The 18009-nt window shown below is 39.8% G+C and overlaps 1 protein-coding gene and 1 long non-coding RNA gene across 2 annotated transcripts in view; one reads left to right on the top strand and one right to left on the bottom strand.

Annotated features, from left to right (window-relative positions):
• LOC310725262 (uncharacterized protein) overlaps positions 1–9167 on the top strand; it is a 127370-nt gene extending 118203 nt beyond the window's left edge. The window contains exon 5 of the mRNA XM_083540088.1: positions 8934–9167. Coding sequence (XP_083396214.1) covers positions 8934–8977 — 44 coding nt within the window. The 3' untranslated portion in view covers positions 8978–9167. The remainder of the gene's footprint in view (positions 1–8933) is intronic.
• Positions 9168–15487: 6320 nt separating this feature from the next.
• On the bottom strand, positions 15488–17422 carry LOC310725528. Its single transcript, XR_014533389.1, has 2 exons — positions 15965–17422; positions 15488–15893 (listed from the first exon to the last, which is right to left on the bottom strand). It is a non-coding gene; the product is annotated as an uncharacterized lncRNA (long non-coding RNA).
• Between the last annotated feature and the right edge of the window lie 587 nt (positions 17423–18009).

The following is an 18009-nucleotide window of genomic DNA, read 5'->3' on the forward strand; positions in this document are numbered from 1 at the left end:
GGTCTCCTCTGTGAGTCACTACTCTGCACACTGCCTTTTCTCCTTCCCTTCTTTGGAAGCGGTTTATAAACCCAATCTACATGATAGAAAAGAAGAATTTAAAGAGTAAGAAGCAACATAAAAACAATAAAAGTGTCAGAATTGATGCGTTTGTTTTGTTATTTTGCCATTTGTCTATAAAGAAAGTTCACCTACCAGGAAACAACTGTTCATGTTCCTGTTTAAGCCTCCATGATTCAGTGTAGTAGGGTTTCTTCTGTTCTTCACTCAGTTTGTTCCACTGGATCCCAAGCTGCATGCTGATCTCTGCAGAGCTGCTATTTGGATTGGCCTTGGAAAAGATGGGCCTCTGTTTCCTCGCCCAAACCATGTAGGCATTCATTGGCCTTCTGATGTTGCCTTTTTTATCTCTGCACTTGGCAATGTTAAATTTATCTACAAAATAAAATCTGTTACCCGTCTTATTATCTGTCATTATTTCTCCTTCTTTCTTCTGAAAGTCGCTCTTTCTGGCTGAAAAATCTTTTTTGGTGTCTTGGAGAGCGGATTGTTCAAAACATTGACGCTTATCACTAAAAACAATTAAAAACATTTCAGATGTTTGTTTGCGCTTCATTGCTGTGGTCAGTAAATGTTTGTGTTGAACTGCAGCACAACAAAGTTGTCATGACAATAAAAGCAAGTCCAGGGCGCTATCAGAGATACCGACGTCACAAAAGAGGCGGGGCTTCAATGATTCAAATGCAGACGCCGAAGCTGAAAACGGGTGGTGTTAAGACAAGCGAAGTGGTGTGTGATTGTAAACCCTACACTAGTTCCTGTAGCGCTCCTGTGTTTAGACACAGTAGGGTATTAAAATATTTATAATTATATTATTTAATAGAAAACACGTGTTTGCAGTTTGGAATGTGATTTTGATAAAAAATTTGTGGGGTTTAATTTGAGGTGTAATTAGTTTGTACTGCATGTGGTGACCTGTTGTTGTGTTATACTTAAAGTGACCATTAGGGGGAGTAGAAGTGCATTGAAAATAAAGAATGTGAGAACACGTGATTAGCGCGTGTCAGATGTGTGTTATGAGCTATTAGAAAAGATATCATTCATTCATGCTACCTGGCCTCGCTTCCTTCTGTTTCCTGACAACACTGCACTTTTAACAAAACTTTATTTAATTTCCCTTAGATTATTCATTATACTTACCTTCTCTGAACACAAACAGATGTTTTACTTAAACACATGGTAGTATTTATAGTCTCTTGTCATTCTTCAATCATAATTATCGACTTAAGATGTTTGTAAGTAAGAAATTATCATAAGAATAAAATAATCTGGTAAATTAATCACAAGGTAAATTAACTTTAATACATATTTTTTATTGAATACAATCAAGTCCAAAAATGTATTTAAAAAAGAAAAAACATTAATGAAAAATGTGATTGATTTTGATCTGCTGCCAGTCTTTTTACAAGCACTTAGTGTTTTCTCAACTGGTCCACGACTACACCATAATATGTATGGGATTTTTATATCGGTATTAAAATAAGAAACTAAACTCCTATAAAATCATCTCAGCAGTATTAAAATCAAGATTTGGTGATTTCTGTAAAAAGTCTGGTGTGGAATGGACGTCTCTGTTCACCTGTGTACAGCAGCACATGGGGAGGACAACAAATAATGACAAGAAACAAAAAAGTGACAAACTTCATTTAGATTTGACTTTTCCTTCATCACCCTTATAGCTGACATGCCATCATTATACACACACAATGAATGTAACACTGATATGAGGTGATCCATGAAAAAAAAAAAAACTTTCTTTTAGTCAGTTCTATAAATGTTAGTTTTAAGACTAACGAGGCATAAAAACAATTTAAATGTTTACACGTGAGATTCGTAACACCACTTCCACAAATACAAAGTGCCCTAGTGTAACATTTGATCAGTTCACAGCAAAAACAACTTTCTCCTTTCTGCTAAATCTTAATATTCAAATCCTTGTTTGGTCAATTATTCCCTGGTTCTCCTACAGCTGATGTTCTACTGTATACACAACACATCATCTACAGGAATCTTTGATATCCCCAGACCTGAGGTGAGACACTGAACAGGAACGAGTGAGATGAGACTTTAAACTGTTGCTCAGAGACGAGACCATAACATCTTCTCTTCATCTTCTTCCTCTTGATCTCATCTTTTTCCTTCTCCTCCTGATCCCCTGGTGTTGGACAGAAATCCCTCTGTAACCTATAACATAAAGCTGTTCAAACACTATGTGCTCTATATCTCTATGTGAGGCTCATGACTGGTAGGAGACGAGCTGCTTGGAGGAGACCGAGTCCTCACAGGGGACGAGCTGCTTGGAGGAGACCGAGTCCTCACAGGGGACGAGCTGCTTGGAGGAGACCGAGTCCTCACAGGGGACGAGACTGATGCTGTATCCTGTCTCCGTCTTCCTGTGTCTGAAGAGACAAACACACAGTGAGACGCGTCTCGTAAAAGGAATCTATAATCAATATTACCTTCACCACCAGCTTGTGTGTTTAAACCTGAATAAATCCTCTATTAAACCATTAAAAACATTTTAACAAGTTATCACAATTTATATTTGAGTAAATATTTGAACACTTTGTCTTTTCCTAACACTGTTTATCAGTTCATTTCTGCTGAACTGAACCCATTTTTCTTTCCTCTCAGTTTAACAGCAGTTACTGAAGCACACAGAGGAACAACTCAGTCATACACTACACAGATTTTTAGTGAACTATAAGTAAAATTATGTACTAATGTAACTTATGTTATCTTATTAAATATAGTTTTATTCATCTTTTAGTCAAAAAGTAGAGGTTTCTAATAAAATAAACACAAAAGCAGCGCTAGCAAACCCGGCTAGCATGAGGCTAATGATGATGTCTCCTACACCATTAGCCGAAAGGTCCATTTCTGCTCACTGCAACATTTATGGAAATATTATCACTCTTTATCATCATTCTTTATTTATTTTAGACAAATGTATCCACTTTTTCCTGCAAGTCTGTGATCTTTATGCTAATGATCAGGAGTGAACACAAAATGAGGAACATCGCTTTTCCCCTCTTCACTCCGGTACCGATGGTTAATAATAATTATAATTATAATAAATGATAAATTCTGTGTTTTAAAGAGAATAAAATCCATAAAGCTCAGAAACTCACCGTTCCAGGGGTCATACAGTTCGCTTCATCCCGGCAGAGGGTCTTCATCCTCCACCTCTCGGAGCTACAGGAGGAAAATCCAAGTGATGCTGAGGAAAGAAAAGTCCAAACAAATAATATCAAATATATAATATAAAATATCTCATATAATACAAATCAAAAGTAATATTTCAGAGTTGAATCCCAGTGGAAACGCAACTGATCCGAAGCTGCTGCTTTTCAGCTGATACACAGTGTGTGGTCAAAAGTATTTGGACACTTGTCTTTTCCAGCCAGATGTGGTTCATAAATTCACATATTTCACATGCACTTTAATGCACCATACAGCTAATTAACATGCAAACTGTGAAAACACTTCATAGAAACAGAATGTAGACTCATGGGATTTAAATACCCGCTACAGAGGGTAGCAGGAGCTTTTCTGTAGCTATTATTGCTTTTATGTTCATGGCACAGGACCAAATATCAGTTTATTTTATCTTTCCATAATGAGCTGGAAAGAAAACATAAATGCTGCGGTGCCAATGAAAGATTAAGGAGAGAAAGAGTCTCCAGGGACCGTGATGATTTCTTGGCCTGGATGATGACTGGCTAATAAGCTGATTTAGATTCCTACAGCTGTGCTCCTGGATCTATGTGCTGAATTGGGTCCAGTACTACAGAGGGAAACACACCAGAACCATGCCATCCCCGTCCAAATACAGGTCCTCACCACTCTGGGGTTAATGAGAACAGGTTGTTTCTAGTAAGAAATGGCAGACAGGGAAATATTTTATATAAATATTATATAAATATTATATATAATCAACTTTTTTACAAAGACCTTATTTAAATATAATATAATTCTATTAAATCTCATGCTATAGGTCTGGTATCTGCCCCTGAGTGCCATAATGCCTGTCATTTTGGATGTTATTATTAAGGTGGGTAGTCGATACATAAGGTTTCCCTTCACTGTGGCACACTGACCTGCTTCAGCACATGATTCCTTTATCCTGACACATAGCAGTGTAGGGAACAGACTACAGGCAGCTGCAGGACGTGATGACTGGCTTCTTGGTGAATTTAACAACATGTAGAAATTGTAAACATTGTCCTGATGTAGTCTATAATATGACAGGTGACAGAGGCTTCACCCCTCAGATGCTCCTCACCTCCTTAAATGCAGATGTGGAGCTCTGGATGTCTCAACTGGCAGATTTCTATACCACCCGGAAAAAGTGTGTAAGATTATCAGGGTGTGTGGTGTTTTGCACAATGTGGCACTGAGGACCAGTTTCCCTCTCCCTCCTGACCTTCCTCCCCCTCAGCATTATGACCCCGAGCCACAGCCCCCTGCCCCACAAGAGGGATATCAACAAGATGCAAGAATCCATGAGGAGGTCATACGGCGTTTGAAAGGAACTTTTGTAACATTTTCCCAAAAGTTTATCATGTGGACTTTAATTATTTAGTTTAAAAGCTTCCTCCAGTTGAGAAACACTGATTTAGAATCAGGATTTAAATGATGTCGAACACTTCAATAAACAGATTACACTAAATAGATTTCATATTTTAGATTTTTATTGATTTTATTAATTATTATTGGACATGGAGAGGTTTAGCTTTCAGTTCCTGTCCTTGATGTCCAGACTCACTTGCCTTTTTTTCTCTCTTTTTTCTTTTTTTTTACTGGAATGGGCGATAGCCGTCTGATCCAGTGCGGCAGGGGAGCAGATATAGAACTGTGAGACTTCAGTGCAGACCACACCTCATCGTGAAACCTCAAACCAGCACCGTGACGTCTCGATGAGAATACCATTGAGTCTGTCCTGATTGTGTGACATTTGCGACAAAGGATAGGACGACAATTCCAATCACGATGTTTTGCTGGTTCAGTTGTCCATAGAACATAGCCACAGAAGGTGATGGTGTAGTACGTTACAAAGGTGCTTTGCATGACGAAGTCCGTGAAGAGAAAACTGTGAGTGCTCGGAGCACCCAGCGAGCGGGCAGGAACTCCAAACGATTGGGCAAGGGTAATAACCCTACGCACATGAAAGATACGGGTGATCAGCTGAAGTCCTGCAGGAAGATCATAGACAGAGTTCTGGATGGAATCTAGCCACATTCCATCTGGAGAGAACATGTCAGCGTGGAGCAAAATGTCGATCACCGGTCTGAACCGGTCCGCATCAGTTTCCCAAACAAATTCGTCCTTTTCTGGAGGAAACCTGAACCATTTACGGGGTAAATGATGGCACCGTTTACCTAAAGGACAGGTGGGCTGCTCCAGGCACCACAGGCGGTGCTTTAGAAGAACAAGGAAAAAACAAGCATCGCAGGGAGCTCTAAAGGTGTCAAAGTTGAAGCGATAGCCCTCAGCACATGCTTCGATGTGCGCACACGTGCCTTGATGCAGACGCATACCTTGCAGAAGCCTCCTTTGTTCACCAGCTGCCATGTTCCTGCACACAGCATAAAATACACACAACAACAACATGATTGATATACGATATTATCAAAGAATCAGAATTGAAGCGTAGAAAGGGTTTAGTGCTTTTAGTTATAAGGAAACGTTTGTTACAGTCATTTTTTCTCATCGACTAGGGCCATAATCCCTCCATCCAAATCCACATAGATGTTTTGATCCATATCTGTGGAGATGTTTTCTGTAGAAGACTCTTCACCTGTAATTTTATACACTGGGAGCTGTACGTATTGTCTAAACAATGGCAAGGAATTCCACAACAGATAAAACATGCCACGCTGCAGGGATTATTACAATTGTAGTCCCAGTCTGACCCTATTCTACTCTATTTATTAGTATATTATGTTAATTATACTTGGAGTAAACAGGTTACATGAGTTTGATTAAAATGTGGGCTAAATAGGTTAAATTAAGCTACTTTATTGTATCTAATAAGATCTATACTAATTATTAGGTCAATTTGTTGGATTAATTTAAAAAGCTAAACTATAAAAGCTAAGCTTAGCTAGCCGGCTAGTTACCCATGCTAATGTCACTAAATAATGACTTTGTACTTTTCGAGTCTTCTACTAAATAATGTACAATATTCTGCTATAATTATGTAGATGACTTACCAGGTACCTGTATAAAGAAATATTCAATAGAAGAGAGGTTGTAATTTTTCTTAGTTGCTGCTAATCGCTGCTGCTTCTTGCTGCTGTTTGTTTGTTTGGTGGTTGTCAATTTTAGTGTCTCTTTACTTACAATTGATAAATTCACAAATGAGAAAAAAAAGCACGCTCTGGTTTATATAGACGTGTCACACTGTGACATCACACCTAGATGCCCCGCCCTCTGCCTGTGACATCATCATGTCACTCACTTTCTTTCTCTCTCTCTCTCTTTGTCTCTCTCTCTCTCTCTCACACACACACACACACACACACACACACTCACTCTGCGCATGTACAGATTACAGAGGGAAGATTACACACAATCCGGAAGTTGACCTGAGTGACTATATGAATGTTGTAGAATCATAAAAGACCAGATGAAGCTGACTGAGGTGAACCCCTGAAACTAACCCAGGAACAGAGTAGAAACATTCTGACCACCTGCTGGTTTCTTTTTGAGAGACTGCTGAAAGGAAATTTCTTGAACTATCTATGGATTCAGTCTCGGTCGATCTCATTGTTTTGACTAGAAGCGACCGAACTGAACTCTTGAACCGAGTCACTTGAACTGAATCTAAGGAGTCGAAATCATCGAAAAGAATCTTTTCGAACTGAATTGACCAAACTGAATGGACTAAATTATTAAAATGAATCTATTAAATAGTTCTTTCTGATGTTTTTCTACTAAATGCGGTTGTCAAAAGTTATACTTGAACTATGATGTTATGAGGCTGCATTGGAACTAAACTTTATAGTATTGTGTGCATCAGATGAACCCATGAAGAACTCATGTATTGTAAACTGATTTAATCTCTGTGTTATTGTGATTTAATATTTAAACTGATGCTGTGAATACTGTATAATACCTGTTTATTTTATTACTTTAACTTCTGTTCATGTAAAATTGGGTTTAAACAGAACCTTAATTTTATTATCATTTACTTTTGTCCCGTTTACCAACATTTTATCATGTGGATTTTAATTCTTAGTTAAATTTAAATGATGTCCAATAATAATTTAATAATAGAAACAAAACACACACTATATTTAAGATATTTATTTATTTTGAAGGAATAAAAAATATTTAGTTACAATAATCACTGATATTTTTGTACTTTATTATATGTAGGACATGTCCAGCTTGATCTCCTCTTTTTCTTTCTCTGGTTTTCTTTCTCTAGTGCTGAAGTCATATTGCTGAACAGCTGTACAGCTTCCTCCAGTCACTCTCGGGTTTCCATCCTCATTTCTCTTCCCTCACCTAAGAATCTTTGTTTCCTCAGAGATTTTCTAGGATGCAAAAAAAATAAATATCTCAGCCATCAGGATCCCAATCCAGAATAAAGAGGAAAGAAGAAGAGGGGAAACATATAAAAGATAAAGGCGTGTATGCAGCTCTATCACTCATCTCTTTATAAGGATAGTAAACGCTAATGCATTGAATGAAACAGGATAATAACTGTATATCACTTAGATTATGCCATGACGCTACTGTTTTTCTAATGTTCAAATACCAGTCTTATGCTCATTGTGTTTTTCAGAATCAGAATCAGAAAGTAATCCCGATTTGTCCAGATGTTGCAGGATAAAGTGCAGTCCCATGTTCATCGCTACAGTAATTCCAAAATCGCCTCTGAACCTTTCAGGAAGAAATATTGTGCATAAAATTGGCATTGGCGATTTAGTTTTTTGTAACCAATATTTCACTGTCAATTCCTTCTGTTCTCATAAGATTTAATCCCTGATAATACAGAGGACTCCAAACCAGATGAAGTCAAGTCAAGAGGCTTTAATTGTCATTTCTACTATACACAGTGGTACACAGTACACAGTAAAAACGAGACAACGTTCTTCCGGAACCCTGTTGCTACACTAAACAATAACATAAAGCTACAACACAACACAAGCTACATAAAGTGCATCGAGTGCAACCTGGTGCAAACAGTGCAGACAAAAAACAGTACAGACAGACAACACAAGACATGACACAAAACCAAGATAGCGCTGACCAGTAAACCTACCGTATACTTGGTTATACAGTACTGTGAACTGTAAAAACTATAAAAACTTTACCCGGGAGTGAATATAAGAACACAATGTAGTGCAAAAATACAGCAGCAGTCAAGATGTGCAGAAGACAGCATGTAAACAGTGTAGTATAATATAACAAAGTCGAAGGTGCAAAAAAAGCATGTAAACAATATAGTAGTCGAAGGTGCAAAAGACGGCATATAAACAGTAATACAGTGAAAGGTGCAAAAAAACAGCAGTTAAACAGTGTAGTACAGTCAAATATGAATAATAATAAATAAATGATGGTGCAATGAATTGAGATGAGTGATGAGTGTGTGCTAAGTGTTAAGTCCAAGTTGTACAGTTTGATGTATTAAGTAGCCTGATGGTTTGCAGGAAAATAGCTGTTGCACAGTCTTGTTGTGAGGGGCCGAATGCTTTGGAACCGTTTTCCTGATGGTAGGAGAGTGAAAAGTGTGTGTGACGGGTGTGTGTGGTCGTCCACAATGCTGTGTGCTTTGCGATGCAGTGTGTCGTGTAAATGTGCATAATAGAGGGGAGAGAGACTCCGATGATCTTCTCAGCCGTCCTCACTATCCTCTGTAGGGTCTTGCGGTCCGAGACGGTGCAGTTCCCAAACCAGGCAGTGATGTAGCTGCTCAGGATGCTCTCAATGGTCCCTCTGTAGAACGTGGTCAGGATCGGGGGAGGGAGATGGGCTTTCCTCAGCCTTCTCAGGAAGTAGAGACGCTGCTGGGCTTTCTTGATGATGGAGCTGGTGTTGAGTGACCAGGTGAGGTTGTCCGCCAGATGAACACCAAGGAATTTGGTGCTCTTGACGATCTCCACTGACGAACCATCAATAATCAGTGGAGATTGGTCGCTCTGTGCTCTCCTGAAGTCCACAACCATCTCTTCAAATCTGCCCTTCCCAAGTGATGTTATTGGAGTAAACATGAATAAACCTCTACCTTTTCCCAAATCATCCCCTTAATCCTTTTTTAAAGGAAAGAACAATATGTAGAAATAAAATCCACCCTCCTATAAAATCTACAGCTTTAAACCCAACTTGTAATCTCACTGAACTGAAGCATTGATTCACTTAAATCATAGTACATTTGTAATGTATTATTAGTGCAGTTGCAGCTAAATGTAGAGCTGCTACTAGATGAAAAGGATTAGAGGTGATGTAGGGCTTTTGTGTGTGTTTTCAGAAGAAGTCACTGTTCTATGTACAATAAAACATTTTATTTTTAATAACTGAAAATGCTACAAAAATGTCAAACGATAAAGTATAATTGATGCAAACACACAAAGGTACAAATACAAATACAAAACAATAGATACAAATAGCAGTAAATCCACAAAAGTAAAATCATAACACAACTATATAATATAAGCACAAATATTTATAAACAGTAAAATGATATCAAGTCTCTGAGTGGCTTAAAATACCGGAAATAAATAATTAGAGGAGCAGAACTGGAATAAACAGCAGGTGTGGCTGCGGATGAAGGACTGGATGCAGATGAAGGACTGGATGCAGATGAAGGACTGGATGCAGATGAAGGACTGGATGCAGATGAAGGACTGGATGCAGATAAAGGACCGGATACAGATGAAGGACCGGATACAGATGAAGGACCGGATGCAGATGAAGGATCGGATGCAGATGAAGGACCGGATGCAGATGAAGGACCGGATGCAGATGAAGGACCGGATACAGATGAAGGACCGGATACAGATGAAGTACTGAATGCAGATGAAGGACCGGATGCAGATGAAGGATCGGATGCAGATGAAGGACCGGATGCAGATGAAGGACCGGATACAGATGAAGGACCGGATGCAGATGAAGGATCGGATGCAGATGAAGGACCGGATGCAGATGAAGGACTGGATACAGATGAAGGACTGGATACAGATGAAGATCCCGATTTGTCCAGATGTTGCAGGATAAAGTGCAGTCCCATGTTCATCGAAGAAAGGAAGAAATATTGTGCATAAAATTGGCATTGGCGATTTAGTTTTTTGTAACCAATATTTCACTGTCAATTCCTTCTGTTCTCATAAGATTTAATCCCTGATAATACAGAGGACTCCTAACCAGATGAAGTCAAGTCAAGAGACTTTTATTGTCATTTCTACTATACACAGTGGTACACAGTACACAGTAAAAACGAGACAACGTTCCTCCGGAATCCTGGTGATACACTAAACAATAACATAAAGCTACAACACAACACAAGCTACATAAAGTGCATCGAGTGCAACCTGGTGCAAACAGTGCAGACAAAAAACAGTACAGACAGACAACACAAGACATGACACAAAACCAAGATAGCGCCGACCAGTGAACCTACTGTATACTGGTCGGCGCTATCTTTGTTTTGTGTCATGTCTTGTGTTAGAGACAATGCTGTTTGTTTTGCGGATGCAGCGTGTCGTGTAAATGTGCATAATAGATGGGAGAGAGACTCCGATGATCTTCTCAGCCGTCCTCACTATCCTCTGTAGGGTCTTGCGGTCAGAGACGGTGCAGTTCCCAAACCAGGCAGTGATGCAGCCGCTCAAGATGCTCTCAGTGGTAGTCCAAATGTTATGAAGTTAATTCTAAACTATAGGCCTCTTATAAAGATGAGCAGGGTGCATCCAGTTTAAATCATGCACTCATGAAAACACATCATCGGGTTGTCATTAAACTGAATCTGTTGTCAGAAGAGAAGAAGGCCGGCATTGCTCCAGTTATTGACGTAATTTTGTTGTATTTTGATCGAGACACATTCACTTTATAACACACCAATAAAAAAATGGTGAAGACTAACAAGAATTCTGAGAGATAAATAAGAAAACTCTTCACTAACTCTTCCTCTGGCCACAGAAAAGCCAACACATCCTTTTGCATCCTAAAACGAAGCCTGAAGTCTTCCAATGTTTGTAAATCGAATAATCTGTGTCCAGCGACTGTTCTAGACATCACCAGAACTAGAATTCTGACTGGTTCTGCTCTCGTGAATCCACTGTTGCTAATCATCAAAGCAGTTCTCTCTTAACCTGTGCACCAATTGGTCTGTTGACCTTAGAAGACTGCCTAAGTGAGAACTCAGGGCTGAATCAGGAGAGATCTCAATAAAAGATTATTTCTCTTTAGTAGGAAGGAGCCACATCCATAATGAAGATGAAACTCACTCACTGGAGTCACCTAATCCTCCTTATCCTCTGTGAACACATTATTTAAGAAGCCCCACATATGCAAGGAGAAGAGACTTGATTAGAGCATCCAGATCCACCTCATGCACATGCAGCCAACACGTAGTGGACACGAGCAAATCCCACTGCTAAATCCTGTTACATATATACCTGATAATGATGCTGATGGACATATTATTAAACAAGCACGGAGAAAAAAAATTCTGAAGCCTCTCGTTTTCTTGGAGAATGTAAAATAAATGCTGAGGAAGGTTTGCCTGAACAGATGAGATGAGATGTGAAAGAACGGTAAAGTGGCTTTGCTAACGTGTGTCTATTTCTCTTGTACCTGCGTCACTGCTGTATTTCAGTTTATTACAATTTCTTGGATAATCTTGGTATAATTCTGTGAAGTTAGCATGCTAAGCTAGCCCCGGTCCGTCTTCAGAGAGCATGGAGTCCCGCTGACCTTCACTCGCTTTATACACAGTTTACAGCCGTTTTTATCTTATTTATGACTGTAATATCGCTCTTCTCTCAGGAACAACAGAAAAGTTGTGAAGACATGATATTTTATCTGTTCTTTACCTCTGTAATGTGCGCATGCGCTGAGTGTGTCTGTGTGTGTGTGTGTGTGTGTGTGTGAGAGAGAGAGAGAGAGAGAGAGAGAGAGAGAGAGAGAACGCGTGCGAGAGAGAGAGAGACCGGGTGACGTCACAGACGGTGGGCGGGGCATCTCTGTGTGACGTCACAGTGGGTCAATGTCTATAAGTCAGAATGCGTCTGTGTTTCTCTAATTTCTAAGGTTTGTGCGTTTGAGTAAAGACACGTAAACATGGTGCTCTTCAGAAGGTTTAGAGAAATTTTTCAAACCAGAAGAAAGAAGAAATCTGGAGAAGCTGGAACACATGGAGAAAGTAGTAACAGACTTGGATGCATTTAATAATCTGATGATAGAGAAGTTAGCAAAAGAGAATGAAGAGAAAGCCATTCTGCTGCAGACGGTGCAAAAGCTGGAGGCTACTTTGTCTTCTGAGCGAAAGCAGTGGGAACAGGACATAAATGAGAGAAACTCCACACATCTCCAAAACATCACCGAGCTCCAGTCTTCCCTGAAGCTCTATGAGAAACAGAAGGAAACAGTAGAACGTGAGAGAGAGAGCTGGGTGAGAGAACAAAAGCGACTGCTGGAACGTGTTGCTCAGCTTGAGGCCACTTTGAAAAGAGAGAAAGAAAAGAAAGCCAAACTAGACACGGAGGAGAGAAACAATTTACAGCTCCAGACCATCAGAGAGCTTCAGGATTCTTTGAATCTCTTTGAGAAGGAGAACAATAATTTGATGAGAGACCGAGACGAATTGGAGACACGTCTTGCTCTTCGAGAGGCCACTTTGCTTTCTGAGCAAAATAAACACAGAAAAGAAAAAGAGAAGGCCAAACAAGACCTGGAGGAAATTACTTTCTCACACCTCCAAACCACCAGGAAGCTCCAGGATTTCCTCAACCACTGTGAGGAAGAGAAAAAGAGGGCAGAGCACAAGATAAATAATTTGATGAGAGAACGAGAGCGACTGGAGGAACATGTTGCTCAGCTGGAGGAAACTTTGGAGTTTGAGAGTGAATGGAAGAAGAAACAAAAGACCAAACGAGACATCACTCGCTTTATAACCAGATTCCCCAATAATTCATGAGGAACAGGAAATGGCAGCACTGGAGAGCAACAATCTGCAAAGCTCTGGACAGGTTTAGATTCAGCATGTGAGCACATGCCATACATATAATAAAGGACAAAACATCAATGTTTATTGTAATATTTAATAAAAACTTTATATTTTAATATTGTGTCTGTTTTGTGTCTTTTATTAAAGTGTTGGACTTCATTTAAATCGTAACTAAGAATTAAAATCCACATGATAAAATGTTGGAAAAATGTGACAAAAGTGAATGATAATAAAATAAATGTTTTGATTGAAATAATTTGAACATGAACAGAAGTTAAACTGAACAAAACTATCGATTGCTGCAAAAAGTTTAGTTCGAATGCAGCCTTATAACATCTACTGTTTAAATATAACTTCTGACCACCTCAGTTAGTTACAAAACATCAGAAATAAATATTTGGAATTCAAAACAACAATTTAATTCAATAGATTTATTTTAATAATTCAATCCATTCAGTCCTTCCCGTGGGCTCACCACCTGCAGGAGGGACCGTTAAGGGACGGTGCTGTGAGGATTGGGCAGCAGTCGGAGGCGGGGGCCTGCTTAGACTGCTGCCCCCGTAACCCGAATTACGGATAAGCGGGAGAAAATGAATAAGTGAATCCATTCAGTTTATTCAATTCATTTAAAAAAGATTTGGTTCGGTAATTTCGATTCCTTAGATTCAGTTCAAGTCACTGAGTCAGTTCACTGGTATTGATTCAATTGAGTCTGAATTGATTGATCCAAATAAATCTTATCATCTGCTGGTATCTACACACAAACACAATTCAGTTTAAATAACAATGCTTCTTATAAACCTGGTAGAAAAACGTGTACTTTGCCAGTTTTGAAGTAGAATTCCATAACATTACTTAAATTGTGTGAATTGTGTAACTCGAGTAATTCAAATACAAAAAAGCATCGAGGCAAATAACTTGGCTTAGTCTATTTAACTACACACAGAGCACCGTGTTTCCCCACGGACCATTCTTACTGATGCACCACCCGCTAAACTCTGAACAGGTAACACAGAAGACGCTGCAGAATGAAAAATGGAAGAACAGGAGGAGAAAACAGCGAGGGCTGAGGAGAAGATCCAGGCCAAAGAAAACGAAAAATGTTTCAAAAGTTTTTTATTAAAAGAAGAATGAAGCAGCTCTCCTATAGCTCTAAATCCACAAACATTTGGGGGATTTCTAACGCTTAGTTCAGGCAACTCTTAAAGGTTAATACTTTTCAACTACGTAAATCGTTTCACCAGCAGGTTTGAGTTCATCTACATCTCAAGCTTTAAATGCTGACTGAAATAGTTCAAGCAAAGTTCAAGCAAAGTAGTGAAAAACATGATGAAGTGTGCGAGTCAGAAGAAGTAGGTCTCACTGTGCATTTCATTCTCAGAGCCGGGCTCGGGTTCGTTCTTCGGCGGCTCGGCTTCCTGCGCTTCGATCTCATCTGCTGGTGTTTCTGCTGAAGCCAGATGCTCCACAATCACAGGAGACACACTGGAATTCTCGACTGTGGTTGAGACTGGCTCAAGGTCAAAGTCAGACTGCTGGAAAGCGAGCTCTGGCTTATCCTAACACACAAACACACCCAATTAATAATAAAACACCAGGATTACTGTGAATTTGTAGTGTAAATGTAGGTTTCACACATTCACCGAAGTGAACGACAGCATTTCTATCTTTATATATAGTTATTTAAAGAAATACTCCAGTGTTGGCACCTCAGTTTATATCTACAGTATTTGTAGTCCATGTGCAATAACTACAACCAAGAGCTAACATGCCTCCTAGTTTATTGAGACGAGCAGAAAACGTTACTCATCACTCGATTACAATGAAAGTCAAAGGGCAGTTGTGGGAAAAAGGAAGGATTATGTGAGATTTTTATACGGCATTACCAAAAGATAATATTGCATATTGAAGCTGAAGAGGTAGACTTTTCAGCGTCATCTAATGCAGCATATTTTACTGAATTACTCTCAAGCTGTTCATCTGTAGACAACAGAGACAGTAGCAATTAAATCACAGACTAGACGGGTAAAAAAAAATAAAAATAATAATAATTAAGATATTGGGACTTACCTGGTTTTAAGTCGGCAGGAGCAGGGCGTCCCTGAGCTCTGTCCCCATAATAGACACGCTCATTTTTCAAGTCAAGTTTATTTCTATAGCGCTTTTCACAACAGACATTGTCTCAAAGCAGCTTTACACAAATCAACAGTGAAGGTGAATGGTGTGCATTTATCCCTGATGAGCAAGCCGTGGCGACTGTGGCAAGGAAAAACTCCCTTAGATGTTATGAGGAAGAAACCTTGAGAGGAACCAGATTTAAAAGGGGAACCCATCCTCATTTGGGTGACATCAAGAGTTTGATCATAAATCTTTCAACAATACAGAACACTGGAGAGTGAGAACTAACATGATTACTGGAGTATAAGATTATAAGTTATGTTCTTTCTGCAGTCTTATACAGTCTATATGGTTAGTAGCTCCTGGTTTTATAAGCTCAGCATTTGTGATCATCACAGATCCAGCATCAGCTTCTCCATGCCAGAGCCTTTAAACACTCCAGGAGGTCCAATGTCAAACTCCACACATGTAGCGGGATCCAAATGGCACTGGTACGTCTCTAGATGGTTCGGGATGTTTGTGAGTTCTGCATCTACTTCTTTAAAGGTCCATAATCTTCACGAGGTGGGATGTGACTGGAGCTGGCCAAACCTCAGGGTGTCTCGGGACGGGGAGAGAAAGAGAAGCAGTGGAGAGGAATTAGCGTAGCTGCTGTTCATGATATTAACAGCACAAGTTGATAATGTGCATGTGATCAGATGTTCTGGAGCACGAAGTTATGATATGTGATGTGTGTTATGTGTAGGCTTTGCTAAAAAGATATGTTTTTAATCTGCACTTAAACTGGGAGAGTGTGTCTGAACCCCGAACACTGTCAGGAAGACTATTCCAGAGTTTAGGAGCTAAATGTGAAAATGCTCTACCACCTTTAGTGGACTTTGCTATTCTAGGAACTACTAGAAGCCCAGAGTTTTGAGATCTCAGGGAGCGTGATGGATTGTAACGTGTTAAAAGACTGGATAGATACATAGGAGCCAAACCATTTAGTGCTTTATAAGTGAGAAGTAGTAGTTTGTAGTCTATTCGAAACTTAACAGGAAGCCAGTGTAGGGACGATAAGATTGGGGTTATGTGATCATATTTTCTTGACCTTGTGAGAACTCTTGCTGCAGCATTCTGGACTAACTGAAGCTTGTTTATTAATGATGCAGGACATCCACCTAGTAATGCATTACAGTAGTCTATTCTGGAGGTCATAAACGCATGGACGAGCTTCTCTGCATTGGATATAGACAACATGTTTCTTAACTTAGAAATATTTCTAAGGTGAAAGAAGCTGTTTTTGTAACTTGGTTAATATGATTTTTGAAAGATAAGTTGGTGTCTAAAATAACTCCCAGGTCTTTTACTGTTGAACTAGTAGTTACAGAACATCCGTCTAAATGCAAGTTGAGATGCTGGAGCTTCTGTATACTAGTTTTTGGGCCGATGAGCAAAATCTCAGTCTTATCAGAATTTAATAGCAGAAAGTTATGGGTCATCCAATCTCTTATTTCCTTAACACACTTAGTTATCCGAGCTAATTGAGCTGTATCGCCTGGTTTAGATGAGATATATAGCTGAGTATCATCAGCATAACAATGGAAGCTAATTCCATGCCTTCTAATAATATTTCCTAACGGAAGCATGTATATTGTGAAAAGCAGGGGTCCTAGAACTGAACCTTGCGGCACGCCATAATTTACTTGCATTAGCCTGGATAGCTCTCCATTTAAATCTACGAAATGGTAACGATCGGACAGGTAGGATTTAAACCAGCTTAATGCCTGTCCCTGAATGCCGATGTAATTCTGTAAGCGATCTAGGAGGAGATCATGATCTATAGTGTTTAATGCAGCACTAAGATCTAGTAAAACCAACAGCAAGATGAAGCCTTGGTCTGAAGCTAAAAACAGGTCATTAGTGATTTTAACTAGAGCAGTTTCTGTGCTATGATGGGGCCTAAAACCTGACTGAAATTCTTCAAAGATATTGTTCTCTTGCAGGTAGGAACATAACTGGGCAGCGACAATCTTTTCTAAAATCTTAGACATAAATGGGAGATTTGAAATTGGTCTGTAATTCGATAACCTGCACTGGACATTTCTCACTCTGTATAAAATAAATAAAAATAAAGTTATGGTACCTGTGTTTAATCATGTTCTCATACACATTTTTGTCTGCACAAACCTTATAAAACAGATCGAACCATTTCTTCTGACGGGGAGCGGATGTGTTTCCAGCTTCAGAGCCAAACCTCATCGTCCTCTACCGCCTCAGACGAGACGTCCACTCATCGTCCTCTACCGCGGCAGTCGAGACATCCACTCATCGTCCTCTACCGCCGCAGACGAGACGTCCACTCATCGACCTCTACCACGGCAGTCGAGACGTCCACTCATCGTCCTCTACCGCCACAGACGAGACGTCCACTCATCGTCCTCTACCGCCGCAGACGAGACGTCCACTCATCGTCCTCTACCGCCGCAGACGAGACGTCCACTCATCGACCTCTACCGCGGCAGTCGAGACGTCCACTCATTGTCCCTTACCGCCGCAGACGAGACGTCGTCTCATCGTCCTCTACCGCCGCAGTCGAGACGTCCACTCATCGTCCTCTACCGCCGCAGACGAGACGTCCACTCATCGTCCTCTACCGCCACAGTCGAGACGTC

The sequence above is a fragment of the Silurus aristotelis genome (genome assembly GCF_946808225.1).
Source record: "Silurus aristotelis genome assembly, chromosome: 1".
NCBI lineage: Eukaryota > Metazoa > Chordata > Actinopteri > Siluriformes > Siluridae > Silurus > Silurus aristotelis.